We start from the raw sequence: 27,516 nt of genomic DNA on the forward strand, positions 1-27,516 counted from the left end.
CCACTGTGAGCTTTCGCTTTCCTTTGCTGGTCCTTGCCATCCATGAGTGACCAGGTAGGAGGCTTCTTAACTAGCCCAGGTGGGAGATGCTGAGGCTCAGATAATGGTAATAACAGTAACATCAACAACAGCCAACATTTATTGAGACTTACCTTAAGCCATGTCCTAGGCTAAGCATTTTATGTGCATTATGTTATTTCATCTAAATGTCAACCTGACGATGTAGACACTGTTAGCAAAATCATTTCGTAGTCCATGAAAGTGAGGCCGCAAGAGATAGTTTTGCTGAGGTCACACTGCTAGGATGCAGCAGAGACCGAATGCAGACGCGGACCGTCCGAATCCAGAGGGCAGTGGTCTGGGGAGGGGGAGGGTGGACGGGAGGGGGTTGTCATCTGGAGACTCAGGAGGTAGAGTCAGAGTCAGCAGCTGGTTACTAACTAGATCGGGTCATGTCAAGGATGAGCTCTGGTCTCTGGTTTGTGTGCTGACGGGGTGGGCGTCATGCTATTATTAATGGATAGTAGCAACGCAGTGGCCCTCGCGGAAGGTGTAGCGGGAATTGGCCATGTGGGTGGGTAGAGGTTTGAGGAGCAGCAGTGAGATGGGGAAGGGTGGGGACTCTCAGCCTGAGCACACTGGGGCGCACGGTCAGCAGACTGTAGAGATGAGATGGTTTCGAGGAAGACTTCTGTCTACAAGGTGTGACGTTGGATCCACAGAGGAAACAGTGTGATTTTGGCCTGAGTGACCGGATCCTTCGCTTTAGGAGGGAGAGGTATCCTGGGACCCCAAGGAAGAGGGAAGGTGGCATCTCTGAGAAGTTGTGCACCAGCCCCAGCTGGGGTACCAATCACTCATTCACTTGTCTGTGCCTCCGTGAGACCAGAAGCTGTGTCTCATCCCTTGTACCCCGCTCCTGGCCCAGTCCTGTGCTCTTGGGTCCACTTGAACCCGCGCCTCACCACGCCATGAACAGTCAGCACTGGGGCAATGAGTGATGCCCAGCACCACGGGCCACGCATGTGCTGGAGTCAGCCGGGGCCACCGACAGACCTCAGCTTCCCCAGATTCCCTGCGAGGGTGCAGACTTGCCGGGTCATTCCATGTTGCCCCAGAGCACGCGGCTCCAGGACTCCTAACTCTGGCGTGGCCGAGGGGCCTGTAGTGCCCGGGAGCAGAGGCAGCAACCAAGAGCCCAGGTGGAGGGAAGGTAGGGGAGCTGCCCCTAAGCCCGGAGACCTGCTGCTGCTGTTGGCTGATAAGAGGCTGCCGGAGAGGAAGCTCGCCCCCCTCACCCTCTCGGGTTCTGTTTCCGGATCTACTTGCCCTCCACTCCGTTCTCCTCCTTCCCCTCCCACCCCATGATGCCAGGAGCTCAAAGCAGTGTTCATGGTAAGACATTGTTTCTACGCAAGGGGAGAGTGACTGATCAGCCGGACAAGTAGACACACGGGAGTGTGAAGGCAGGATTCAGAGCTTCTCAGGACTGAGGCTCTGACTGCTTTGTTGAGAACCATCCACTACAATAAGGGACTCAGGGACCCAGGATGGATCATCAGGAGAGAGGAGGCGAAATGGTGTTTCCATAGCTGGAAGGCAACTTTGACCTTGGGAACTATAGGGGTGAGACATGGGCTAAAGCGCAGGCGAAGTGCATGACACCCAGGAGGAGCTGGCAGTCCCCTGGGCCTGGCGTGTGTGGAGGGGGCGACGTCCTGGCCCTGCTTAGCACTGGCGTTGGGACGCAGACCCACTGTGGGAAGACGTGCCCTAGTTCACTTGAGGCCACCCTTCTCCAGCCCTGGGAACAGGCCGTGTTCCTGAGGATGGGCCAGCACTACCCCAGCCAGGGTCTAACGGGGGCGGAGTTCTTAGGAGTAACCCCCCAAAACCCCAGATTCTGGAATCTTCATAAATCATAGATGCTGTGAGACAAAACACTGGCCCTGGAGCCTGGAAGCCACTTGCGCTGTGACCTCTGGAGGCCTACCTTCCTCCGTCCCTGCTCCCCGCGCGGGGTGGACCTGACTCCGTTGGTGGTCTCAGTCGGTGTGGACCAGCGGACGGCGGAGCCTGTGTGCGTCAGTCCTGCGTGGCTGTGGCAGTCGCCTCGGCAGATGCTACCGAAGTGACGCTTACCAACCGCTCGGGGTGAGGCTTCCGAGCATTAGAGAACGGGAGGCCCCCACGTGTGATGAGCCCACGGCTTGGAGTCTCGGGAGTGCAGTTTCCATAGGGGACCCAGATCCCAGCGGGCCTGGCATAGGGCCAGGAGAGCCGTGTGTCTGTCACCGCGCACCTCTGGAAGTCTCCCTCTGTGTGGTGCTGACAGAGAGGTGGAAAAACAGCAACCTGTTCAGAGGGAAGGAGGGAAGAGGGAAGGCCCCAGGGGCCCACCGGGCTGAGTCCGTGTAGTCACACTCCCCGCCCCGTCAGGGAAGGCCGGTGGGCTCTTGTATTTTCGTCTTGTCATCATCAAGATCCAGGGTGAGCCCACTGAGGGTTACCTGAGGGACTTCCGCAGAGGGGTGTAGCCAGGATTAAATCAGGGAGAGATATTTGATACCGAGCCCCAGAAGAAGGGAGGTGGCTAAGGGCCCCTCCCAGCTAAGAGCAGGACAGGGTTCCATCCCTACAGTGCAGTGGTATCATCATAGCTCACTGCAACCTCAACTCCCTGGGCTCAAGCGATCCTCCTGCCTCAGCCTCCTGAGTAGCTGGGACTACAGGTGCACACCACCACAATGCTTGGCTAATTTTTCTGATTTTGGTAGAGACGAGGTCTCACTATTTTGCTCAGGCTGGTCTTGAACTCCTGGCCTCAAACAATCCTCCTGAATTGGGCCAATATTTGAACATCAGTTGTACCTGTTTGTGACCATTAATGCAGTTAAAAAAATTTTTTTTAACTGCTTTTCTAAACAAAAAAGTTCATCTTAGCAGGGGCAGTTCTGGTACTAGTTGGGATTGAAATCCAGATTGCAGTGTGTGGATTGGTGGTCTTCAAACTTTTTGCTTGTGAACCTCCTTAGCAAAAGTTTAAATTACCTCAGATTAGGCAATGATTTCTCAGATATGACACCAGAAACACAAGCTAAAAAGAAAAAAATAGATTAAACTTCATAAAAATTAAAGATTTTTGTGCTATCAAGAAAGTAAAAAGAACTAAAAAAAAAATAAAAAAAAAGAAAGTAAAAAGAACTGAGAAAATATTTGTAAATCCTATATCTAATAAGAGATTAATATCCTGAATATGTAAGAACTTTCACAACTTAATAAACAGAGAAATAACACAATTTTAAAAGGGCAGTATTGGTTAAAGCCCTTTAAAGAAACAGAACCAATAAAATGTGCAGGTGTGTGTATATAGAGAGAGAGATAGAGAAATTTATTTTAAGGAATTGACTCACACAATTACGGGTACTGGCAAGTCCAAAATCTGCAGGGTGGGTCCACAGGTTGGAGACCCAGGGAAGATGTCACAGTTCATGTCTGAAGGCCATCTCTGTCAAAGTTCCGTCTTACTTCAAGGAGGTCCATCTTTGTCCTGTTAGGGCCTTTGACTGATTGAAGGAGCCTTACACTCATTATAAAGGGCAATCCGCTTTACTCAAAGTCCACCAATTTAAATATTAATGTCACTAATTTAAAACATTCTCACAGAAACATCCAGAATAATGTTTGGCCAAATATCTGGGCATCACGGCCCAGCCAAGTTGACGCATAAGGTTAGCCATTATGACCAGGCATGGTGGCTCACACCTGTAATCCTAGCACGTTAGGAGGCTGAGGCAAGGGGATCGCTGAGGCCAGGAGTTCAAAAGTAGCCTGGGAAACATAGCAAGACCCCATCTCTACAAAAAATAATTTTAAAAAATTACGGGGGTGTGGTGGTAGCAACCCGTAGTCCTACCTACTAAGGAGGCTGAAGCAGGAGGATTGCCTGAGCTCAGGAATTTGAGGTTACAGTGAGCTACGATGACATCACTGCACTCCAGCTTAGGTGACAGTGAGAAACCCTATCTCTAAAAATAAATAATTAAAATAAAATTGATCATTGCATTGGGCAAAGGATTTGAATAGATAATTCTGCAATGATGTAACAATGCCAATAAGTGCATGAAAAGATGTTCAATGTCATTATCCATATGGAAAATGCAAATCAACCACAATAAGGTATCACTTTATACCTACTAGATGGCTCTAATCAAAAAGGTAGTCAATAACAATTGTTAGGGAGGAAGTAAAGAAATCGGAACCTTCATGCGCTGTTGGTGGGAATACAAAATGTTGAAGCCACTTTAGAGAACAGTCTGGCAGTTCCTCAAAAGGGTAAGCACAGAGGTAACACATGACCCAGCAATCGCTCCTCGGTATATACCCAAGAGAAACGAAAATCTGTGTCCACACAAAAACTTGTACATGAATATTCATAGCAGCATTACTTATAACACACAAAATGTGGAAACAACCCAAGTGTCCATCAATTTATGAATGGATAAACAACATATGGCATATGGGACATTAGTCAGCTATAAAAAGGAATGAAGTTCTAGTACATTCTGCAACATGAATAAACCTTGAAAACATTATGCTCAGTGAAAAACCAGACACAAAAATCCACATATTGTATGATTCCCTTTATATGAAATATCTAGAATAGACAAATCCATAGAGGCAAAAAGTAGATTAGTGGTTACCTGGGGCTGGGAGGAGAATGGGGGATAATTGCTAACGGGTATGTGGCTTCTTTCAGGGGTAAGGAAAGTGTGAATATTCAACTCTGTGAATATGCTAAAAACTACCAAATTGTACATTTAAAAGGGTGAACTTTATGGTATGTATATTATGTCTTCATAAAACTATATGAAGTATAAAAGTATAAAATAGTTGCAAAAGATATACCTTCTGGCATATTATAAATATTCACAATTTTTGAAAAACTACTTTATAACCCTTTTTAATTTATTCAATGGGGACTCTTAAATACTAGCAATTTGATACCCTTCATCCAATATTGGTTTTTTTTTGTTTTTTTTTTTGAGACAGAGTCTCGCTCTGTTGCCCGGGCTAGAGTGCCGTGGCGTCAGCCTAGCTCACAGCAACCTCAAACTCCTGGGCTCAAGCCATCCTTCTGCCTCAACCTCCTGAGTAGCTGGGACTACAGGCATGCGTCACCATGCCCAGCTAATTTTTTTCTGTATATATTTTTAGTTGGCCAGCTAATTTCTTTCTATTTTTAGTAGAGACGGGGTCTCACTCTTGCTCAGGCTGGTCTCAAACTCCTGACCTCAAGCAATCCACCCGCCTCAGCCTCCCAGAGTGCTAGGATTACAGGCGTGAGCCACCATGCCCAGCCCAATATCTTAAAAAATGCAAGAATAAACTCTTCTATAGCATTAGAAATTTTACATTGTTCTTTTTTTCTCCTTAAACGTGTATTTCCATTCCACTTCTCAACAGAATTTCACCCTAATGTAGTGTTTTTCTATGATTGGAAAGTCTCTCATTGGTCACCTGTGATGATTCTCCACAAAAATACACATATATAACTTAAGATTTAATTTTTTTTCGTATTTTCCTGGAACCACAAGTCTCTAAATAGTAAGCTCTTTATTCTTCAGTATTAAGTTACCAATACAATTTTTAGTCATATCTAAGAAAAACAACATATAGTACACATTTTGATAATTATTAAACAGAACTAAAATGGAAATACATCTCTTAATGAGGCGAATGGGGCTTTTTAAAAAAAAAAAAAGTTAATTTATGTATCCAAAGATGAAAATTACATATTCTAGAATGCGACAGAAATCAGAATCAATTATCTTCCTGTTTTTCATTTTGTTGATAGAAGCACTGAGCAACCTTGCTCACCCAACATCAGTAGATGGAAATGAAAGCACTTTATTATAGCAATGACACTTGATTCTTCGAACTTTTTCTGAAATATATGCCAAAAATTATATAGTGATCTATCATGAAAAATTATTTTTAATCATATACTAGCTGACAACTTGATTAGATCCTCCTTCAATTTTGTTGAAAGCAAAGAACTGGAAACCACTCAGCTTGAAAAACTTTTTTCTTACCCATTCATTATTGTCATTCACTCTCTCAAAATTGATACTAATCCTTCAAATTGTCCTTTCATTTAGCCCCTTGGAAATTTTAAAAATTCCCATGCAATAAAACTTATAGCGCAATGTAATATTCAGAATGAGTAGGAGGTGAGGTTTTACTTTTGTGATAAGGAGAAGAAAGGCTCTTGTGCAAAGAGAACCTGCATGAAGCCTCCGGTGCTGGCTGGCTCCCAGGCAGCGCAGCGCTGGGCAAGATTAAACGTAAGGGTGAGCACGTGGAAACTCATATGCCCAAAACAATTTACGCCATGTGACCCTTGGAAGGTCTTCTTGTATTAATGCATCTGCCGTAGTCTGGAGATCGGTGGTGTAAGTGACCTCCCTTAGAAGGAGCCTCACTGTGAAGAGAGGAGGGAGAGAAAACCGTAGCAAGGAGAAACCCAGGTGGAAAGAAGGTTATTTCCAGGCTGGCATAATGTGTTCGTTATCTGTCATTACGTAACAAATTATTGCAAACTTGGCAGCTAAAAGCAACAGATATTTATTATTTTGTGCGATTTCTGAGGGTCAAGACTCTGAGAACAGCTTGTCTGGGTGAGTGACGCTGACTCAGGGTCTTCCCTCAGTCTTCCTAGCGTACCTGGTGCCTACAGCAATACTTCCAGTGCACACCGCTCACCTGCCAGCCAGCCTTGGTTCACCTGTGTCTCTGTGTGTTTCTCTTGCTTGTATGCCAACTGCGGACCAGCTCTAGCCAGGACGACTAAGTGAGCCTGTCGGCCGTGGTGTGGGCTGTACTCACAACTTCTTTGATGAAATTTGAACCCCCTGTCAAGTTTATCCCTTGTTAGGTTCTATAGTCACTCTCCTATCATAGCTTAATACTTCTTTATAGTAAACCGTCTTCTCTGATGTTACGTCTTTAGTTCTCAGACTTGTGGATGCCAATCTTCTTTCCTAACCTCTGGTTTACTATCCTACTAGGAAACTGAGAATTGGAATGTTAATTATCAGGTGCTGAGGAGGACTCTTTTTCGGGGGTGCGGTATGTTATTTCATAGGAAATGCCGTTTTGTTACACGGAAGAAGACATCAAACTTGAGCTACTCCAACAGTGTTGTCATTTAGAAATTCCATAGGAAGCTTTTCATAATGAATAGATAAGAAAAATTAATAATATAGCTAACTATATGTTGTCTACAGGATTCACATTTTAGATTCAAAGATACAAATAGATTGAAACTAAAAGGATGGGAAAGATATATCTAGCAACCACCAGAAAGCAACAGTGGCTATACTGACATCAGAAAAAAGACTTTAAAACAAACAAACAAAAAATGTTACTAGAGATAAAGAGGGACACTTTATAATTATGAAAGAGTCAATCCACCAGAAATATATAACAATTATACATGTATAGGTATACACATGGATCAGACCATGATCCAAGCCTGACCCTGGCTGAAAGAGAGCAGAGGGAAGCTCGGGGAAGCGCCCCAGCCTGCCATGCAAGGTGCCAGGGAGTCCTCCAGCCAAACTTGGCCATCAGAGGAGTTTTGTGTCAACCGGAAATGGATCTTCCTTTTCCGTATCCTTGCCGCACCTGTGGTTGGATGGCAGCCGTGTGTGGGAAGTGTGTTCTCCGTGCAACGCGGCAGTGGAGGTCAGAGTGCAGCTGAAGCCTCTGTCCATTGCGCTCCCTGCAGTTGGTCATCTGCGAGGCACAGTCTCACGGCCACCGCACAGACTAGGGCTCAAATCCCATTTTAACACCTTGCTAACTGTGGGACCTTGCACGGGACACACTCTCTGAGCCACGGTTTCTTCATCCATAAAATAATAGCAGTGCTGACCGCATGGGGTTGATGCAGGGAGAAGATCATTTAACTGCCCAGCACAGAGAGAGCACACACTGAGTGTTCAACAAGTGTAGCTGCTGCTAATATTGTATTACTACTACTGTTATGGTTATCATATTTTTCTAGATTTTATATACCTTCATTAAAATAATGAACATCATATTCTACATGTACTAAGTATTCTGTTCACTTTACTCTCCAAGTTATCATTTGCTCTCCGTGAACATTTTAAAGGCTGCTTTGTATTCCATGTCGTGCACCCCCTCTAGTTTGCCTAACCATTCTCCTCATCATTAGGCCTTTTCAAAACAATTATGAAATTTTTGGTGGTTGACATTTTTATATAAAAGTGATGTTTTCCTTGTATTGGGATTTTTCCTCTAGGTTTCAGAAGAGGATAACTAGGTTAAAGAGTGTGAACATTTTTAAGGCTCCTTAGCCAGGTTGCCAAATTTGCTCTCCAGAAAGGCGGGCCGGTTTACATTCCAACCAGCAGCATATGAGAACGCCCACCCTTCCCCGGCCTTGGGCATCATTTTTATAATATATTTAAAAATATTTGCTAACTGGAAAGGCAAAATGTCATCTTATTTATCTGTTCTGTGTTGCTGATAAGTACAAACAGTTTTTCAAATGTTTTTGTGCAGGTCATATCATACACAAAAGCAATTGTTTTGTGAACTGTGTGTACCTTCATCTATTGAGATCTTACTTTTTCAATTAATTTATAAAACTTTTCTTTTTCCTTTTTAAAATTTTTTCACTGACTCCATTCTGCAGAACAATTTATGCAATTTTTAAAAATAATAATTGCCTGAGACTTCCCATTATTTTGCCTAGATTTTAAGTTCTTTTTAAAAATGTATAGAATTCTTTCATTAGTCACGTGTATTGACATTTCTTTTGTGATTTCTTTTGTCTTTTAAGCTTAGAAAGCTCATCCTCCCAGAGAAAACAAAACTTTCTTTACAGATTCAAAGGTGTGGTCCAAAGTGACACCGCCCCCGGGCTGCTCAGGTGGTTTCTTTTTCTAAATTGTGAGTGAGCAGAGCCCACCCCACCAACCATCCCCCACAATGACCTTCTCAGGAACTGATTTTTTTCTCCTCTTTTTGTGTCCCAGGACCCAGGATATTCACTATTAACTGTCCAGGAAGGACCCCTGGACCTTGTACGGAGGCACTCCGGGGCTTCCAGAGTTACAATGGAGGAGGAAGCCACAGAGGAACCGGGGCTGGACAGGTCTTCTCCCAGGGACTTCCACTTCTATCACGCAGATCTGTATGACCCTGAAGACAGGCTGCAGATCTTCCCAGAACAAAACGTTAGGATGAGGAGGGAAGTAGTCCAAGCTGAAATGAGCCCTGAGCCAAGAGGGGCAGGGGATGGTAAAGTTCAAAGAGACCTTCAAGAGGAAGTGGATGAACTTGTCCATTTATACGGACTTGAAGATGATCACGAGTTAGGGGATGAGTTTGTTGATGAAAACTTGCCCACGATGGGGGTTTCAGGATATCCTCCTCACGTGATGGAGAGGAGAGACCCAGCCAGGGAGCAGAGGGACTGGAGACTTACTGGAGAGGTGGCAGAGGCTGAGGACCTGGGCCTCGGAGGGTGGGGCTCGGCAGGTCAGTGCCAGGACCTGCGGGAAGCCTATAGGTATGCACACGGCCGAGCCAGTGAGGAGTACGAATGCTATGTCATCCCAGAAGAGGAGGATGAGGAGGAAGCTGTTGATGTCTTCTGTGTCACTTGCAAAACTCCAATAAGAGCTTTTCAGAAGGTTTTTGATGAACACAAGGAGCATGAAGTGCTCCCGCTCAGTAAAGCCCTGGAAAGTGCCAAGGTAAACAGGTCTCCTTAGTTCTTTGTCTTGATAGTGCATTTGCATCTCAAGTATGTGGGCAGGGAATACATTAAAAAAATGCCTTCTATAAAAGAAAGAGAAAAGATTAACACCTTCTTTGTGATCCTCTGTCGGATAGGATGAAATTCACAAAAACATGTACAAATTGGAAAAGCAGATTCTCGAAATGGAAAACTTTGCCAACCACTTGGAGGAGGTTTTCATCACGGTGGAGGTAAGAGCACACCTGGGCACTTCATCAGTGACACATTGCCTGCACCACGGCTAGGTCAAGAAGCTATTTCTGGTATAAGTAAAACAATCTGTTTTCTTAGAATGTGAGAGGTCACCACTGCCCCTCTCCCCTCGGCCCGACCCCTGGCTCCCCATAGCAGCTGGGTACACGTCTGGTGGAACTGACCACCCGTCAGCTGTCCCTGCCGAACTGTGGACTCCCAGCAGGGAGGCTGGGTCTTCTGTGTCTCCGCATCCCCGGTCCTACCGCGTGGAACGTTTCCGAGCAGACATTTTATATGTTTGTTGCATGAAAAAATAGGGCAGGAATTTTCCAATCATGGTCCTTCTCCTTCTCTAGCTTCCTTTTCTCCTCATGCCCCTTTAATCAAATCACCAATTGATCTCGTTTAGACCACATGGTTTAGACCCTTATTCTAACAAAGATGACTTAATGGTGGCATCCTGAAGTGAGAGCCCCTCGTTTGGGCTCGGGTGCTGAGGTGAACAGCTTTCTTTTGCCCTGGTTTTGCTGTTGTTTGTTGTTTGTTTTTTGTCTCACTGACAATCGCTTGGGCGCTATCTGGTCGCTGGCTGTGTAAACAGAGACAGTGAGTTTCCGTGTTGTTTCCTTGTTCTTTGGGGCTGTTAACTCTAGGTCTTCGGGGACCTATAATGCTGACTGCAGAAAGTCAGGTGTGGACTGTCAAACAGCTTTTAGTTGCTTTAAGAGGCAAAATACCCACTTCTGCCAGTTATTGCTACTCAAGCACAGGCATACTTTTAGCTGTGCACGGGTTAAAAACAATATGTTTATGTGTTGTCTTTATCTAGTTAGAAATGTCCATACTTTCCTGAGAGAGCAGTAGGAATTTAGAATTCCAGGGTTAGAAGGGACTTTTCATCCTTTGACGAACTCTGCCTCTCCGTCCTGACATGGGAAAGAACATAGGCTCTTGATCCCAAGGCCAAGGTCACTGAGCTAGATGCTGCTGCTCTGTGATTTCTGTCAGCGGGTCCTGTGGCCCCCCCATCCCCCAGACCCTCACAGAACAAGGCCCGTCTCCCATTCACGGGCCAGCCTTGGTAACGTCATTGCAAGATACCGATTCTGGCTTTGAGAAATGTTCTCTTCCTCAGATGTTATCTATTTCTCATAAGGTTAATCTTTCCATGCCTGTCACCAAACATGACAGAGTCCCCTGGGTGTGCCCTAGTAGGAACGTAGTACACCGCTGTGATGCCAGAGCTCAGCCCGACTTTCCAGATGAGGTAGACCTCAGGAGGTGGGCTGAGGACCTCAGGACGTCCCTCTCTCTTCTCTTCACGTGGATGCTCTACTTCTATTAATGCAGCCTCAGATTGCGTCAACAGCAGCACCTCAGATGAATTACCTAAGACCCAGGTCCCTTTCCCACGAAACTAGGCCTTCTTCACCCCCATCCTAGAGGGGAGGAGATCTATTGCACTAATCCCCTGTGGAAGACACAGAGAAGGGGCAAGCCCTCGCTGCCCAGCACAGGGCGGTGGCAGAGTAGGTACCGCCCAAGACGAAACTCCTTGCACTGCTCACCAGCTTACTCTCAATCAAAGTACCCTCAGCCTCAGAGAGGACTCTGAGGCTGTTGGTTCATACTCAACACTGGGGAGTCATCTATGGCTTCTCCCTCTCTCCCACCATTCTTAGCAAGTCCTGTGCACACAGAGGTGCTCATGGTACTCCCTGAATGATTGACAAGAGGCTGTTTTTTGGAAATGTCCCCATTGTCTGAGGAGGATGACATCAGTCAGAACCCTCAGAGCTCTCCTGGGCTTACAATATAAGTGGTGGAGACCAGGAGTCATTATACTCTATTTAATATTTCTCATCTATTGTGCTCTTAGATTAAGTCCTGCCAGAACCCTCCCCTCCGCCTCCCTGCATTTTCTCGTGCCACCGGCCACAGCCTTTGTTCCCTCTGCTTTCATCGTTCCCTTTGTTGATCCTAGTTGATGTAATCTTGGTATTTGTGTGATCCAAGCACCAAGGAGTGACGATGAGCATCTGAGATGTTGAGATATCAGGAAGGGATGATGGGTGGGAATATCTCAGGGAAAATATTTCTGCACTAAGGTCCAAGGCGCAGTAGCAGGCTGACTCATTCCTGATCATTTCCCCGGCCGGTTGTCATGGTGATGGGAGGTAGCTGGAACCCGGGCAGGATTGCAGACTGCTGCCCGGACAGACAGCAGTGCTGTCGTTAAGACTATCCCTGGGGTTCCAGGTTGAGGACTCCTGGGTCCCAGCTTCTCCAGCTTCCACCCCAACATCCCAGCAAGAGATGATGAGACAAAGTGGAGGGACTAAAGCAGCTCTGGATAGACACATTTTCATGCCCCTAATGACTCTAATCAACATACCACATGCATTGAAATGATGACTGAGGTCAGCTGTCTTGCAGGAGAATTTTGGAAAACAAGAACAAAATTTTGAGTCACATTACAATGAAATCTTGGAAACACTTGCTCAAAAATATGAAGAAAAAATACAAGCACTAGGAGAGAAAAAGAAAGAGAAGCTGGAAGCCTTATACGGACAGCTGATCAGCTGTGGAGAAAACCTGGACACCTGCAAGGAACTGATGGAAACAATAGAGGAGATGTGTCACGAGGAGAAGGTTGACTTCATAAAGGTCAGTGATGAAATGATCGTAAAGGGAAGACATGGGATGATGAACTGAGATGACAGGTTCGGCTCAGGTGGGCCAGGCTGCCCTCTCTCCTGCTGGAGGCGTCTGCATCCATTAGATTCCACCGGATTCGTGATGGGGAGATTGTCGCCCCATCTCTCTGCTTAGCTTTGACACAAGTGGCCGGGCAGGTTGACACACGCTGACTCCGTCCCGCCACCAGTGCTTTGCTCCTCTGCTCTGGTTACCCAGAGATCTGTCTCCTCACCTTGGAGCCAAGCTAAAACTGTGCTCTGGCCACCTCAGATGGCCTCTAGGAGCTCTGGGGAGAAAGTTGTCAAGGCTGAAAAGCACCTTAAATTTCCCAGTTGCAAGTGTAGCAATTAAACATCTTCAGAAACTCAGACATGCCAAAAAAATAAAAGAAAATCTACTTCCTAATTTTCTTGAATTCAGATGAAATCTGACCCAATCCTCTATGTGATTGGGTGTGGAGCTTTCAATCTCAATTAGAGCCAGAGTCCCCTTTCTTCACAAGGTCCCACAGGAGTATAGGGCAGATGTGGTGGCCAGGGTGTGGGGGAAAAATTCAAGAAATCATTGCCAAGACCTTCCCCATTGCTAAGTGTGGGCCGTAGGTTTTCCAAGCCCACAGTCGCCCCTCAAAGCCCAACAGCGCCTCCTTCCTGCTGCACTCGGGGTGAGGGACCCATGAGTGAAGCCGGGGAGCAATTTGGCAGGCACGTGAGAGCCATCGATGCTCTTCCCACGGTGCCACTGTGCCTGGAATGTGGAGAAAGGGACAAACATGAAGGTGTCCCTCTCACCATTATTTATAATGGTAAAAAATTGAGAACAACCAAAAATATCCAACACTAGAGGAACAGTTAAGTAAATGATGGAGTTTCCATGCGTCAACTGTTGGTCATTAACTGTTACCCAAGTTTACAAGTTGCCCGCCCCGCGGGTGAGTGACGCGGGACGTGCCCTCACGGTGCTCACGGGAGAGCAGCGCCGCGGCGTGGAGGGAAACCCGTGGGCACAGGGGGTTTTGTCAGGGTGGGGGATGTGGCTGCCTTTTTTCTTTCTCCTAATTTCCAAGTTTTCTAATATGTTTATGTTACTATATAACTGGAAAAAGAAATTTATTTCCAAAATCAATTTAATATTTCTCCTTCTCCATTTTAGGATGCGGTGCTAATGGCCGACAGGTATTTCCCTTTCCTTTTCCTTGCACCTCTGATATCCAAGTAGAATCAGTTCCACTTGTTACATGCTCCCAGTTTCAGCTTTTGTGTCTGATCCTCAGAGTAAAATAGCTCTGGCTTCAGAATGACGTTGTGGGGTCACTAGGAGCCTCTAGTATTGAACGGCAGGTTCTCGGGGATAGAAAAGGGAGAGTCTGGTGAGGCCCAGCCCACAAGCCCATGGTCAGCTCTTCCACAGCCCCCCATTTCACCAGGAGGAACCGAGACCTGGGAGCACCCCCAATGTCCTCCAGCTGTGCCAGGACCCGGACCGTGCGGCTGCAGAAGACATGCACGTTTTAGAGTCAGACAGGCAGAAGTTCAAATTCTGCTGGCCCATAACTTTGGGCAGGTCCAGCCAGACTAGGACCCACCTTGTCTGCAAACAAGGATAGTTTTGGGAGATGCGAATTTGGTCATGTCTATAAAGCAGCATAAACATCAAATCCTAATGATGTAAGGGTTAAATGCATGGGTTTTGGCAAAGGTAGATGTGGTTTCAAATTCTGCCTCTGCCGCATACAAACCCTGTGACCGTCAGGAAGCAGGTGCAAGGAGACCCAGAGCCCCATGATCAGAAACTTGAGGGCAGAGGGCCACGCGGAGAGGAAGCCCAGAGAGTTCCAGCCCTCCGTACATTCTGGGGCCTGGAGTGACTTGGGGGTGGGAACTTCCAGGTTAGCAACTGAGAGATCTTCCCGAGGGTGTGGATCTGGACCTTATTGGCAGATGTCCCCCCGCCCATCCTCTGACATGACCCCACCCTTTCTCCTCCTCCTCAAAGGCACAAACCGGTCACCCCCATCCCCACTGGCAACCCCTAGGTCAGTCCCCAAAGCAGACAGGGGACAGCGGTGACCCAGTATACTACAGATACACCCTGTGGACAATGCCCCTGCCTTCCTGCTGGCATGTCTTTTTACACCAACAGACTCGGGAAATTCCTGAAAACAAAAACCGATGTGGAAATCTCTGCGCAGCCTGACTTTGAGGACCAGACCTTGGACTTCTCTGACGTGGAGCAGCTCATGGGCTCCATCAACACCGTCCCAGGTGCGATCTCGGCAAGCTCGGATTTCCTGGAGCTCTTTTTTTTTTTTCTTGTGGCGAGACCGCTTAACGTGAGATCTGTCCTCTTAACATATTTTAAAGGGTACAATACAATATTGTTCAGTGCAGGAACCATGTTGTACAGCACCTCTCTAGATCTTACTCATCTTGTGTAACTGAATCTTCATACCCATTGAGCAGTAAGTCCCATTTCCCCCTCCCCTCGGCCCCCGGCAACCACCATTCTGTCCTCTGCCTCTGTGCGTGTGGCTGTTTTATGTAACTCAGGTAAGTAGAATCATGCAGTGTTTGTCCTTCTGTGACTGGCATGTTTCACTTAACATAACGTCCTCCCGGTTCATCCATCTCACAAATGGGTGAATCTTCTTTTTTAAGGCTGAATAATATTCCTGTGTGTGTGTGTGTGTGTGTGTGTGTGTATCACAGTTCCTTTATGCCTTCATCTGTTGGTGGACACTTCGGTTGTTTTCATGCCTTGGCTACAGTGAATAGCGAATGCTGCAATGAACACGGAGTGCAGATCTCTCTTCGAGATCCTGATTTCAATTCTTTTGGATACATACCCAGAAATGGTATTACTGGATCACATGATAGTTCTATTTTTAATTTTCTTTTTTTCTTTTTTTTTTTTAAGAAATGAGATATTGCTTGTTTCCCAGGCTGGTCTTGAACTCCTGGGCTCAAGCAATCCCGCCACCTCAGCCTCATGAGCAGCTGGGACTAAAGGTGCAAGCCACCATGCTCTGCTTATTTTTAATTTTTTTGTGGAACCACCATACTGTTTCCCATGGGCTGTATCATTCTCTGTTCACACCAACAGTGTGTGAGGGTTCAAATTCTCTACATCCTCACCAACAAGGATGCTTTTTGATAAAAAGTGGTACTATGAGGGAAATTCATAGTGGTAAGTGCCTACATTAAGAAAGAAGGAGCATCTCAGAGCCCAGAGTGCTAACCATCACACCATGGAGCCCTTCTTAGAAATATCTGAAATAAACAACCTAACTTTACACTTCAAGGAACCGGAAAACGAAGAACAAGCTAAGCCCAAATTTAGGAGAAGGAAGGAAATGATAAAGATTAGATCAGACATAAATGAAACAGAAAACAATAAAAAAGATCCACAAAACTGAGAGTTGTTTTCTGAAAAGACAAACAAAATTGAAAAACCTTTAGCTAGACTAAGGGAAAAAAAGAGGATTTCAAATGAATAAAATTAGAAATAAGAGGAGATATTACAACTGATGCCACAGAAATGCAAAGGATCTTAAGAGATCCTTTGGTCTATGAATATTGACAAACACAAAAAATTGGGTAACCTGGAAGAAATGAATAAATTCCTAGAGACATGCAACCTATCAAGACTGAGTAATGAAGAAGCAGAAAATAAGAGCAGACCAACAGTGAATAAGGATTTGGGCTGAACTGCATTAACAAAAAGAAAAAAAAAAATAAGGAATAAGGAATTGGATGAGTCATCAGAAAGTTCTCAAATAAGAAGAGCCCAGGAACAGATGGCTTCACTGGTGAATTCTAACAAACATTTAAAGAAGAACTAATGCCAATCCTTCTCAAAGTCTTCCAAAAAATTGAAGAGGAGGGGACATTTTCAAATTCATTTTATGAGACCAGCATTACCCTGATACCAAAGCCAGACAAAAACACTGCAAGAAAAGAAAATTAAAGGCCAATGTCTCTGATGAGCACGGATGCAAAAATCCTCAACACAATTTGAGCAAACTGAATCAAATGACACATTAAAAGAACCATACACCATGATCAAGTGGAATTTATCTCTGGGACTCAAGGATGGTTCAACACAAGCAAATCAAAAAATGTCATACACCACATTAACAGAATGAAGGATAAAAATCGTAAGATCATCTCAGTAGATGCAGACAACATCTTTGACAAAATTCAATACCCTTTCCTGTTTAAAAAAACTCTCAACATAATACACATATATGACATCCTACAGCTAACATCATACTCAACGGTGAAATGTTAAAAGCTTTTCCTGTAAGATTAGGAACAAGACAAGGATGAGCACTCTCAACACTTCTATTCAGCATCCTAGTTTGAGCAGGTAGGCAAGAAAAAGAAATAAAAGGCATCCAAATTGGAAAGGAAAAAGTAAATTGTCTGTTTGTAGATGACACAGTATTATGGTAGAAAACCCTAAAGACTCCCTGAGCTTTGAGTAAGAAACTTCAATGTCTAAAAAAAATATTAGAAAGATTTAGAAACAAGTATTTTTTTCCTTCTTCCTGTTTTTGTCTTACTGGCTTGTAAGTGTGAGAACAGAGGCTGACCTCCCCGGGGTAAGTGCCCACCCTCACTCTCCAGGGTGCCAACGTCTGGCTCTAGGCAGCCTTGAAATACTTTCTGTTCATAGCCTATGTGGCTTCCTAAGCACCTGCCTTCCTGCCTGATTTATGCCAAGCAAGAAACCCAATTTTTATTTCCTTACACGTTGTATTTAATGTTCCTCCGGGGTGGCTGTTTTTAGCCTGGTGGTTAAAGAGATGGGCTTTGGAATTCTATGGAGCTGGTGAGAATCCTAACTCTGTCACTTCTAGCTGTGTGGCCCTGCACAATTCACCCAACCTCTCTGAGTCTTGGTTTCTTCACCTGTAAAATGGACATCATAACACCTCCTAGGGATATGGCAAGAATTAAATGAGATAATGTATGTACAGCACATTACATGGTGCCAAATAGCTCTTTAAAAATCTGATTGTGATTATTTATTTCTAAGGCTAAAGCTACGATTTAGCATTTTTTGACTGCTCACCTTCTCTTTCTCACCAACACTACACAACATGATTGTGAACAATGTTGTATATATCATTTCATGTTTTTACTTGCACAGATTTTTTTTTAATAAAAATGGAATCATTCTGTTTTGTAATCTGCTTTTCTTGGCAAAACAATTATGGAGATCTTCTCGCTCTGATAAATTCTTCTACATCGTCTCTTTAATGGCTACATACTCTGTTTGCTTAATCCTCAATTTTTGGATACTAGGATGTTTCTAGGTTTTGTTTTTTTTTTTTGTTTTTTTTTTGCCATTATAAACCATATTGTATTGAACATCTTTAATCACAGGTCTTAGGGGCCATTCTTAGACTCACTGGGTCAAGTGGGGATTTCACTGAGCTGTGATATCCATTAGATGGTCCTTTCTCCCACCTAGTGATGGTGCTGCCCAAATAATCAGGCCTAGTCATCGGGAAGGAAAGGCACGATCACCCAAGTCAGTATTTGGGAAAGAGTGACATCTTTCCTCATCCTCGGTGTCCGGGTCCCACGCAGAACCACTGTCCTCCTGCTTGCATCTGGTGCCGCCTGAGGGGTTAAATGCTCCCACAATGGCCCCTCCTCTTACACTGCACCTCTAGGTGCAGCTGTTTTCGACAGTGTGCAGAAGGGCATCTTCTGTGCAGCCTGGACTTTGTCATTTGGGCATATAAGTTCTTTGTCTTCCTCCTGGCCTCTGTCACCTTGTAATCTTCCTGCCCCTGATCAGAAACGAAAGCGTGAGCTGTAGGTAAATAAACTCCTTTGAGTTTAGCTGTGCTCTTGCCTGGATTGCTCAGTTTCAAGTTTGGAAACTAAGGATGTTCTTAAAATCCTGGGATGGAGCGAGGTGCTGCTATGGAGAATTATGGAGGAAAAATACCACTTGTTCCATTCGGTTGTGTGTGAGACTGTGGGGTAGAGGAGGCAGAAGTATTCAGCTACGCAGAAGAAAAGAATTAACTTCATTGATAGACTCTAAGGGAGTTGGTTCTGAAAAGCACAATTGGGCCACCCCAATCTTCTCTCGCTGTAATGTGGAAGACGGGTGCTGAACGCCCCTCTCCTTCTTCGTCCTCTTGGTAAAAGCAGAGCCTGCCAGCTGTTGAAGGTGTCCTTCCCTGCGTTCGCTCCAGGGCGGGGGCAACAGTGCGGTGACTCCGGTGGTCCTGCCTCTTCAAATGCCGTGGAAGGCCCGAAGAGGACCCACAACTTGGAGCAGGACTTGCAAACTCTATCCCAGCCCGAGTCCCCATCACTGGGCCCTGCTCCCCAAGCTCACGGGCATTTGTCCAAGCAGGGACGGAAGTGCGGGTTGTTCTCTGCAGGCTCAGGGCGGAGAGGCTCCGCGTCCCGTCCTGGTGCGCTCCAGGCTGCCTCTTCCATTCCCAAAGGCCGGCATGCACGGGGGCCAGTGGGCCTGTAAAAGGGGCCACTCCCACCCCACACCTCTGCTCCAGGCTCCTCATTTTTGTTTTCTAATTTCCTTTTCTAGCTCCTTCTGCTCCAGTGATCAATCCGCAGGCCCCCAACTCAGCCACGGGTTCCTCGGTCCGAGTGTGCTGGAGCTTGTACTCCGACGACACCGTGGAGAGCTACCAGCTGTCCTACCGGCCAGTGCGGGACAGCTCACCTGGGAAGGACCAAGCAGGTGAGGCTCTGCCAGGAACATGCTCACGCTCGGGGAACGGCTCGGGCTCCTCGGAGGCCGGGCCCTGCCTCCCTGGCAGTCGGGAAGGTGGAGACGGGACGGGTCTGCACAGGCAGCAGGGGACGGTGCGGGCAGGGGAGCGTGGCAGAAAGGGCTAGAACGGCAAGCTGGGGCCAGCCTGGGGAGGGCCACTGGGCCAGGCTGAGGGGTCCGGAGCACATCCCCAGCCGTCGGGTCGGAGTGGTCCTGGGGATCGTCGCTGGCTGCAATGTGCACGGGAAGGGGGAGGCCCGGCTGGCATGCAGCGCACCTGGCCCGCGACGACCGGGCTGGCCCTTCGCATAGCGACCCTGTGCTGCAGAGGAAACGGGGGGGGGGGGGGGTTGGTGCGCAGACCCCGCGAGGGGCGAGGGGCCTTTGCCGCGGGCCGTTCCCAGGGTGCGACAGCTCCTGCGGGCAGCTCTCGGCCCGCCGCCGCCCAGCGAAAGGGGGCTGGCTGGCTGAGGCTGGGGCTCGGGTGGGCCCCCCGCTGATGATCAATAGCCCGCTCTCCTGCCGAGAGGGAGGGTCACACGCAGGACAGCCCCGGCGGGACTGGCCCGCCCGGTGCCCGTGGGTCGGCGTGACGCTGCCGGAGAGGGGCGCAGAGCTCTCCATTTTATGGGCGGGGAAACTGAGACCAGAGGGAGCCGCCCGCGGGGACACAGTGGGCCGAGGCAGAAGCAGGATGAGAAGCGGGCGTTTGGGTACAGGCCGCGAGGGCGGAGGCTCCGAGCTCCGGGCGAGGACGGCGTTTCCGCCCAGGAAGGGGATTCTGGGGCGGAGCAAGAGTAAGTTTAAGTGATGACGAGGGAGGGGAGGTGGTCGGAATCAGGACTAAAGAGGACATGGGGGGAAGGCAGAGCTCTGAAAAGGGAGGTTGAGGACCAAGCATCGGACCTGACTAACCCTGGCTGTTGCCACGAATCCACCCTGCGGGCGCCCCCTGCAGGCACACAGCGGCCATTGCAATGGGCTGCGTCATGACGCTTTGTACGAAGATCTTTTAAATAGGCCATTTTGCTATAAAGGAACTAGTATCAGAGGGTGGATTCATGAGCTATCACTGCCTTTTAAGATTCTGGGGATGTGTGGAGTTGTATCAGTTAGTTTTTGCTGCATAACAACACCCCCTCCTGCCACTTCGTGGATAATGAACATTTATTATTTCTTACAATTCTATGGGTTGGCTGGACAGTTCTTCTGGTCTGGGCCACCTTGGATAGAGCTGGATAGTCTAGGGTGGCTATGGCTCAGATGGGATGACTTGGGTGACTGAGGCCTCTCTCCCTGTGGTCCCACGTGCTCCAGGAGGCTGGCCTGGGCTTGTCCACGTGGAAGTGAACGTTCCCAGCAGCGGGAGGACAAGCCCCTGTGCACCAGCTCTTCCCAAGCCTCTGCTTGCGTCCTGTTTGCTATTGCCCCGTTGGCCAGAGCAAGTCATGGAGCTAAGCCCGGCTCCAGGGGTAACAGGAAAGACGGAACCTCTTAATGGAAGGCCCAGCAAAGTTGGGGGGGGGGGACGGGAGGAACGTGCAGCCAGTTTCATCATCTATTGCAGTGGGATTCAGCACAATGAATTTGGAGCCATGCGGCCTACTTTTACAGTTGAATTCTTGCCTTTTTTCCCCCCCAGAGTTTACTGTGACCGTCAAAGAAACATATTGCTCAGTGATGAAACTTGTGCCAAATACTCAGTATGAATTTTGGGTGACAGCTCATAACAGGGCTGGTCCCAGCCCCCCCAGTGAGCGCGCAGTGTACATGACAGGTAACGGCGCTGCGTGTGTTCTCTAATGGAGGCTTGTTCAAGGGGAGGTGAGTCGTGGGTTCCTAGACACGGCAGGGCTCGTGGTTTCATTTGGAAGGGCAGGAAGAGCTGTGTAGTTTTTTTTTCTTTCTTTTATTTAATACACCAAATCTACATGCCTGGTGTGACAGGGACATTTTCTCATGGTTGGTCTCAAAATAACAAAAACTGCTACTCTTGGTCACACTGACATTTGAACATCGAAACCATCCTTCACTCCAGGAACATCTGAAAGGGGTTCCCGGTTTGCTGTTTATTGCACTGAATCCCTTTTGTGGGAGGAAGAGGGTGGTTGTGCTGTTTGCCCGCGGCTCTGAACCAAGTGGCTGGAAAGGAACACAGCAGTTGTTCATCTGTCCCTTTCTCCCACATTAGCGCCTTCGCCCCCCATTATAAAAACCAAAGAGATAAGAAGCTGCGAAGAGGCCGCTCTGATCTGCTGGGAGTCTGGAAACCTCAATCCTGTGGACTCATACACCATGGAGCTGACCCGGGCAGAGAGGCCAGAGGCCCCTGGTGTCACTGAGTGAGTCACAGGGCATTTACTGGGCATGTGACACCTGACACAGTGATGTGGCTTAGGAAGCATGCGGGGTCTGGACAGAAGGTCAGCATTTGTAACACACGGGAATCTTGATTTAGGTGGCCTCGTTTTCATAAGTAGCTGGAATGCTATTATTGAAGGTGAATGATGAATGGACAAGTAAGTTTAACCTCATCCTTGCTTTTTTTAAAGCCCCAACCCATTCATTCATTCATTCAACAAGCAGTGAGCACCTGGGTGGTGCCAGGCCCTGTGCCAGGTACTGGGGGACTAGACAGACAAACCCCTGCCCTCACAGAGCTGGCAGTCACATGGGGAAATAGCCAAAAAGCAAGAAAACACAGCCATGTGTAAAATTTGTGGTGCGAGGAAGCAGGAACAAATATATTGAGACAGAGGATGGGGGTGGAGGGGAGGGTCTACTCGGGATGGACGGGGCATTTAAACTGAGGCCTGACAGGTGGGAAAGACTGAGCCCTGAAAACTGCAGGTTCAGGGTGCACGGACACAGGCCCGGGCAGGAGTGAGCTGGTTGTACTGGGGAAACTGGAGGAACTAAAGGATCTGCCAGCTGGAATTCAGGGAGCAGAGGGGGAAGGGCACAAGGCAAAAAAAAAAAGAGAGAGAGAGAGAGAGATTGCAGCTCAGTGTACAAATAACGCTGCATCTATCACAGAAGGCTGTGTAGAGGCCCAGGTCACCTCGGTTGTCAGAGAGCTGGAAGGGTTCACAAAGAGATGCGGGCTGGACTCGGTGTCCCCCAGGGCCTGCAGATCTTGGGAGCCTGCAGCTGTGCACGAGGGAGGAAGCATGGGTGTCCTTCTGGTTGGCAACCAGGCAGTCCAGAAGTTTGTGGAAGGGGAAGGAACCGGCCAGGCAGCCCAGTCCCAGCCACCTCGCCGGGGCGTTGCCCTGCCGTGTGGCACAGGGGTGCACTGACCTGGCTCTGGAGAAATGGAGGGGGTATTTGGTGTCAGCTGTTAGGGAGGCAGATTCTTCTTTGCTAAATGCTGGGCTGGAAACCTGCATCTACTCCACCACCCACAGCCCACACAGCCGACCTTGGTATCTGCTCCTGGAGGTACAGAGGGGGGCCGGGGGCCAGTGGTTCTGGCCACCCTAACGGTTCAGGTTCCCTTTGCTATTTGTGCTGATAGTTTAGGAGCACCTGACACCTGGGACCAACCCATAATAATCAATCAGAGGACTGGTGAGTGATCTGACAGATGACCTATGAGGTGGTTGGTGATGACTCCCCCATACAAATCTAATCATGGTACCCACTGCTAAAGAAAAGGCAAAACTCCTACACAGGCTCCGGCCCCTTCCTGCCTCGCCAGCCCCTCCCTCCCAGCTCCCCTCCCCCTCCAGCTCCCACCGCATCAGTCATGTTTCAGTTCCTCCTACTTCCCATGCGCCTTCCTGCCACAGGGCCTTTGCATATGCTTCTGCTGTGTAGGAAATTTCTCCATCCTCTTTTCATCCAATTACCTCCTAATCATTCTTGAGAGCTCAAAAGTCAGCTCACTGTCCACTTACCACGGTTGCTACCTTACATTTCTTCCAGTGATTGCTCCAGGAGCACCTCTCTTCCCAGCTAGACTGTAAGCTCTGTGAGGGCGGGGACTATATTCGGTTTTCCCCAGGGCCTCCCTATACAGTGCCTGGAACCTAAGCAACTTAATGTTTATTGGGTGAATAAGTAAAAGCTCCCTCTGGCCTGGAGCTGCAGATAACCGTCAGCCTGTGGTATCTGTGTAGAGCATCACCCTAAAGTCGTCTCTTGCCCGCTGGACTGAAGTGGGGTCGGCAGCCACAGCAATTTACACCGTGGGGAGTGTGGGCTTGTATTCCTGCCTAGTACAATTGAAATAAATCGGAGTATTCCCAGTAGGCAGCTGTCCCCACGGGGGCAAGGGCAGGGGGCTTCTGTGCCCGTTCAGCTCTAGCCCGTGTTCGTAAACACGGAGTGGGGCCTTCCGTGGGCCCAGCACTGTGCTGACCTTGGTGGTACCCGGCCCCTCCCCCAGAGCGGGGACGATCTGACAGACAGAGGGGTGAGCCAGTCGGGCAGAGGCCTGGCGCTGGGTGCCCGGGAAACCAGGCTGGGGAGCTTGCAGGGGACAGCCACAAACACAAGGAGTAACAACAAAGTGAGAAAAGTGGCTGAGAGGCTGCGGTGGGGAGCGCCGGGGGGCGCCGCTGCTCCCGGCTGTGCTGCTGTGGGTCAGAAGAGGCGCGAGACCCAGTGAAACCTCCCAGCTTTGAAGGGGCTGCCCTGCGCCTGCGCCAGACGCCCGGAGCCCACGCCGACTGCCGCTCTGCTGCCTTGTCCAGGTCTGTTGTGGGCATCCCGACCTGCGAGTCCCTGGTGCAGCTGCAGCCCGGGCAAAGCTACCTGATCTACGTGCGAGCCCTCAACGTGGGGGGCCCCAGCGCAAGGAGTCAGCCTGCTACAGTCCACACCGCAGGTCTGTGCCCCGCCACACACTCCCTGGGACCCAAAACGGTCAATTTGTGGCAGACCCAGTGCTGCTGGGACTTCACTAGAAAATAGGTGAATGTGTAGGTACGCACACATGGCAAAAAAGCCAAGAAAGGGCTCAGGGGTGATGAAAGCCTGTGTTCCCATTTTGTAGATGGGAAGACTGAAGGCCCAAGTCACAAAGCAATTTGGTGGCTGAGCAAGAAAAACTCAAAGTTTTTCTCTGGGACCTTCAGGTGGACTAGAGGCTTGTCACACTGGACCTGGTGGCCCATATACTCCCTATCTCCTACAGGCTGAATGCCACCCCAGCACAGGGTCTTATGAAATTCCCAGGAGGAGCTATTAGCTGTGGCTCCCCTCCCGGTCCCTGCCATCAGCCCAAGCAGCTCCCAAGACCTGGCTGCCCATCCTCCTCCTCGGCCCTGCCTAACATCCCTAATTCCAGCTCACCCTCCATCATCACGTCACAGAACTGTCACATCTCATGGCCAAGTCTTGAGTTAGCAGAAACATCACGAGAAACACCCCACACATCTTCTGTTGTCCCAGCACTGCTGTGGCTCCAGAGCTTTGCCAAGGTGCACTGAAGCCAGGTGGCTCTTCCCACTCCTCCCAGAGCCAACACAGCTCAGGCTGGCTGCAGGGGCACGAAGGTAAGACGCAGAGGCAGGGAGCCTGGGCCGAGGGCTCAAGGACATCAGTTCCTTGACTGGGGTCTTTCACTGAGAGGCTTGTGTCATTTTGTCCTCATTTCCAATGCTGGGAAGACAGGTATGTGATTAGCCTGCCCCCACTTATGCAGAGTCCCCCGTTATCCTTGGGGGATGCGCTCCAAGAGCCCCAGTGGATACCTGAAACCGCAGAGAGCACTGAACCTACACGTACCATATTTTTTCCTATACACACATACCTAAGGTAAAATTTAATGTATAAGTTAGGCACAGTAAGAGATTAACAGCAATAATAAAATAGAACAATTGTAACAGCATACCTTAGTAAGAGTTGTGTGAATGTGGCCTCTCTCTCTCTCTCCCTCTCAAAATATCTTATTGTACACAGTATTTTCAGGCTGCAGTTGAGCTCGGGTAGCTGAAACCACGGACAGCAAAGCCCGGATAGGGTCACTGCCGGACTCCTCCCACAGATGGGAGAAGCAAGTGAAGTGGCCACCCAAGGTCCCAGAGCTGGTAGGGGTTAGCACTAGATTTAGGACCCAGGTTTTTCTTTTATTTTGTGCTGGGACCTTCCGTCAGTTGTCTGGCCGTCTAATTCCCACTGCTGACTTGGTGTTGAGATGTCAAATTCTGGCTGTTTCGATAAAAGAACATAGAGCAAGAGGCACAGCCCACTCTTGATTATTCAGTTGTCTCTTTATCGTTTGTTCAAATAATTTTTTAAGAGTGTATTTATAGGAAACTTAAATCAGCAAAAAAATCACATACTCAAAAGTGACCTTTGCTTGCGACTGGTGAGGGGGTGGGCAGTGAGAACCAGCGCTGTGCTGGCTGCGAGGCGGGATCGTGCCTCCCCTCACCAGTCAGCTCGGAGAGCAAGTGAAATTTCAGTAGCATCAAATTGTGAAAATAACTTTGGACAGTTTGATGGTGATGCTTGAACTAGAGTCTGAGACAATGAGAAGTGACAGAATGGGAACTTAGGAACAGAAGAGCTTGGCTAAGAGACGATAATGGAGAATGATGAACCCCATCTCTACAAAAAAAAAAAAAAACAAATAAAATTAGCCAGGCATGGTGGTGCACGCCTGTAGTCCCAGCCCCTTGAGAGGCTGAGCCAGGAGGATCATTGAGGCCAGGAGATGGAGGTTGCAGTGAGCTGTGATTGTGTCACTGCACTCCAGCCTGGGCAACAGAGCGAGACTTTGTTGAGAGAGAGAGAGGGAGAGAGAGGGAGGAACGAATTTTTTTAGATAAATAATTTTTTATTAGCTCTGTCCTGTACCACCTTTTGATGAGTTTTGTTTTAACCACGATTTGGGGATGGCTCTAATCTGCCCTAGTTGCAAGCTGAATGTTGAATTTTGCTAATCCTTGTCAGATGGGTCACTAAGTCCCTCAACTCCCATTTCCCTTGGCAAGTAGTTTAGAGACTCTTGTCCATGTGCAGGCATTTACCGCAGAAGTTAAGAGCACAGCCTCTGCAATCAGAGCAGCTGGGGTTCAGGTTTGGGTTCTGTCATCTACCAGCTGATTTCTTAACCATGCTGTGCCCAGTTTCCTCATCTGCAAAATGGAAATAGTAACACCTGTTTCTAGGGGTAACTGTGAGCATTTAAGGAGCTAAGACTTGCAAACGGCTTAGCTCAGTACTAGACACACAAGCACTGCCTGCCACGTGCCAACTGCCATCCTTACGACTGGGAAGGCTGCTGCTATGCACGGTTCGTTCAGTCTGTGGGTGTCCCAAGCCATGCCCAGCCATTCGCAGAGGAAAAGCCACGTGGGGCGCCCCGGCGGGGAGGGCAATGGAGTGATTGCCTGCGGGTCTTCCTCGTGTTCCCTCCCCCGCAGGAAGCTACTTTCACCTAAACAAGGACACCTGCCATCCGTGGCTGACCATTTCGGAAGATGGGTTTACAATCATCCGGAGTGAAAAGAAAACTCCTGTGAGGGAGCCACTACCCAGCGACGCCCGGTTTACCAGGTACTTTGCCAAGCGCTGGCGAGGTTTTGTTAACTCCCTAATATACACTGATCTTCAGGCGAAATCTGATTAGGATACCCAGATGCAGCCCTTAGGGGTGGGGGGAGAAATCCCAGAAATGCGTGAGCAGGTGGGTGCCTGGTGGGGCGGGGAGGGTGTGGAAGGGGTGTGGGCGGGAGAGGCAGGTGGTGGTCCCTGGGGAGGCCGCGGGGCTGGGGTAGCCGCGGGATGCGGGACATGCTGCCTGTAGTGGAAGAGCAGAAACAAGGACCCAGGTGTCCTGCCGCTTTGCCCGCTGCTCCTTCCCACGCTGTGGTACCTGGTACCAAAATGCCTGATGAAAAGCTGGCAATGAAGTGAGCCTGCTCCAAAGTCGATGGGGAAACCTTTGCTCTGGTGCGTGACCTGAGGGAGGGGTGGCCACCGAGGATGCTGGCTGGCTCTCCAGCTGCTTCTAGGGCTTGGTACCCAGTAAATGTCGAAATGAAATTCCTTACTTCTTTCCAAAGACT

At 48.4% G+C, this 27,516-nt stretch overlaps 1 protein-coding gene across 1 annotated transcript in view; it reads left to right on the forward strand.

The window, feature by feature from the left end:
- Positions 1–27,516, forward strand: part of FSD2 (fibronectin type III and SPRY domain containing 2) — a 34,994-nt gene continuing 7,478 nt past the window's right edge. The window contains exons 1-10 of the mRNA XM_069465656.1: positions 1–54; positions 9,069–9,791; positions 9,931–10,026; positions 12,467–12,697; positions 13,883–13,905; positions 14,873–14,994; positions 19,307–19,462; positions 21,687–21,837; positions 24,193–24,326; positions 26,872–27,004. Coding sequence (XP_069321757.1) covers positions 43–54; positions 9,069–9,791; positions 9,931–10,026; positions 12,467–12,697; positions 13,883–13,905; positions 14,873–14,994; positions 19,307–19,462; positions 21,687–21,837; positions 24,193–24,326; positions 26,872–27,004 — 1,781 coding nt within the window. The 5' untranslated portion in view covers positions 1–42. The remainder of the gene's footprint in view (positions 55–9,068; positions 9,792–9,930; positions 10,027–12,466; positions 12,698–13,882; positions 13,906–14,872; positions 14,995–19,306; positions 19,463–21,686; positions 21,838–24,192; positions 24,327–26,871; positions 27,005–27,516) is intronic.

This window comes from Eulemur rufifrons, chromosome 3 (assembly GCF_041146395.1).
Source record: "Eulemur rufifrons isolate Redbay chromosome 3, OSU_ERuf_1, whole genome shotgun sequence".
In the NCBI taxonomy this organism is placed as follows: domain Eukaryota; kingdom Metazoa; phylum Chordata; class Mammalia; order Primates; family Lemuridae; genus Eulemur; species Eulemur rufifrons.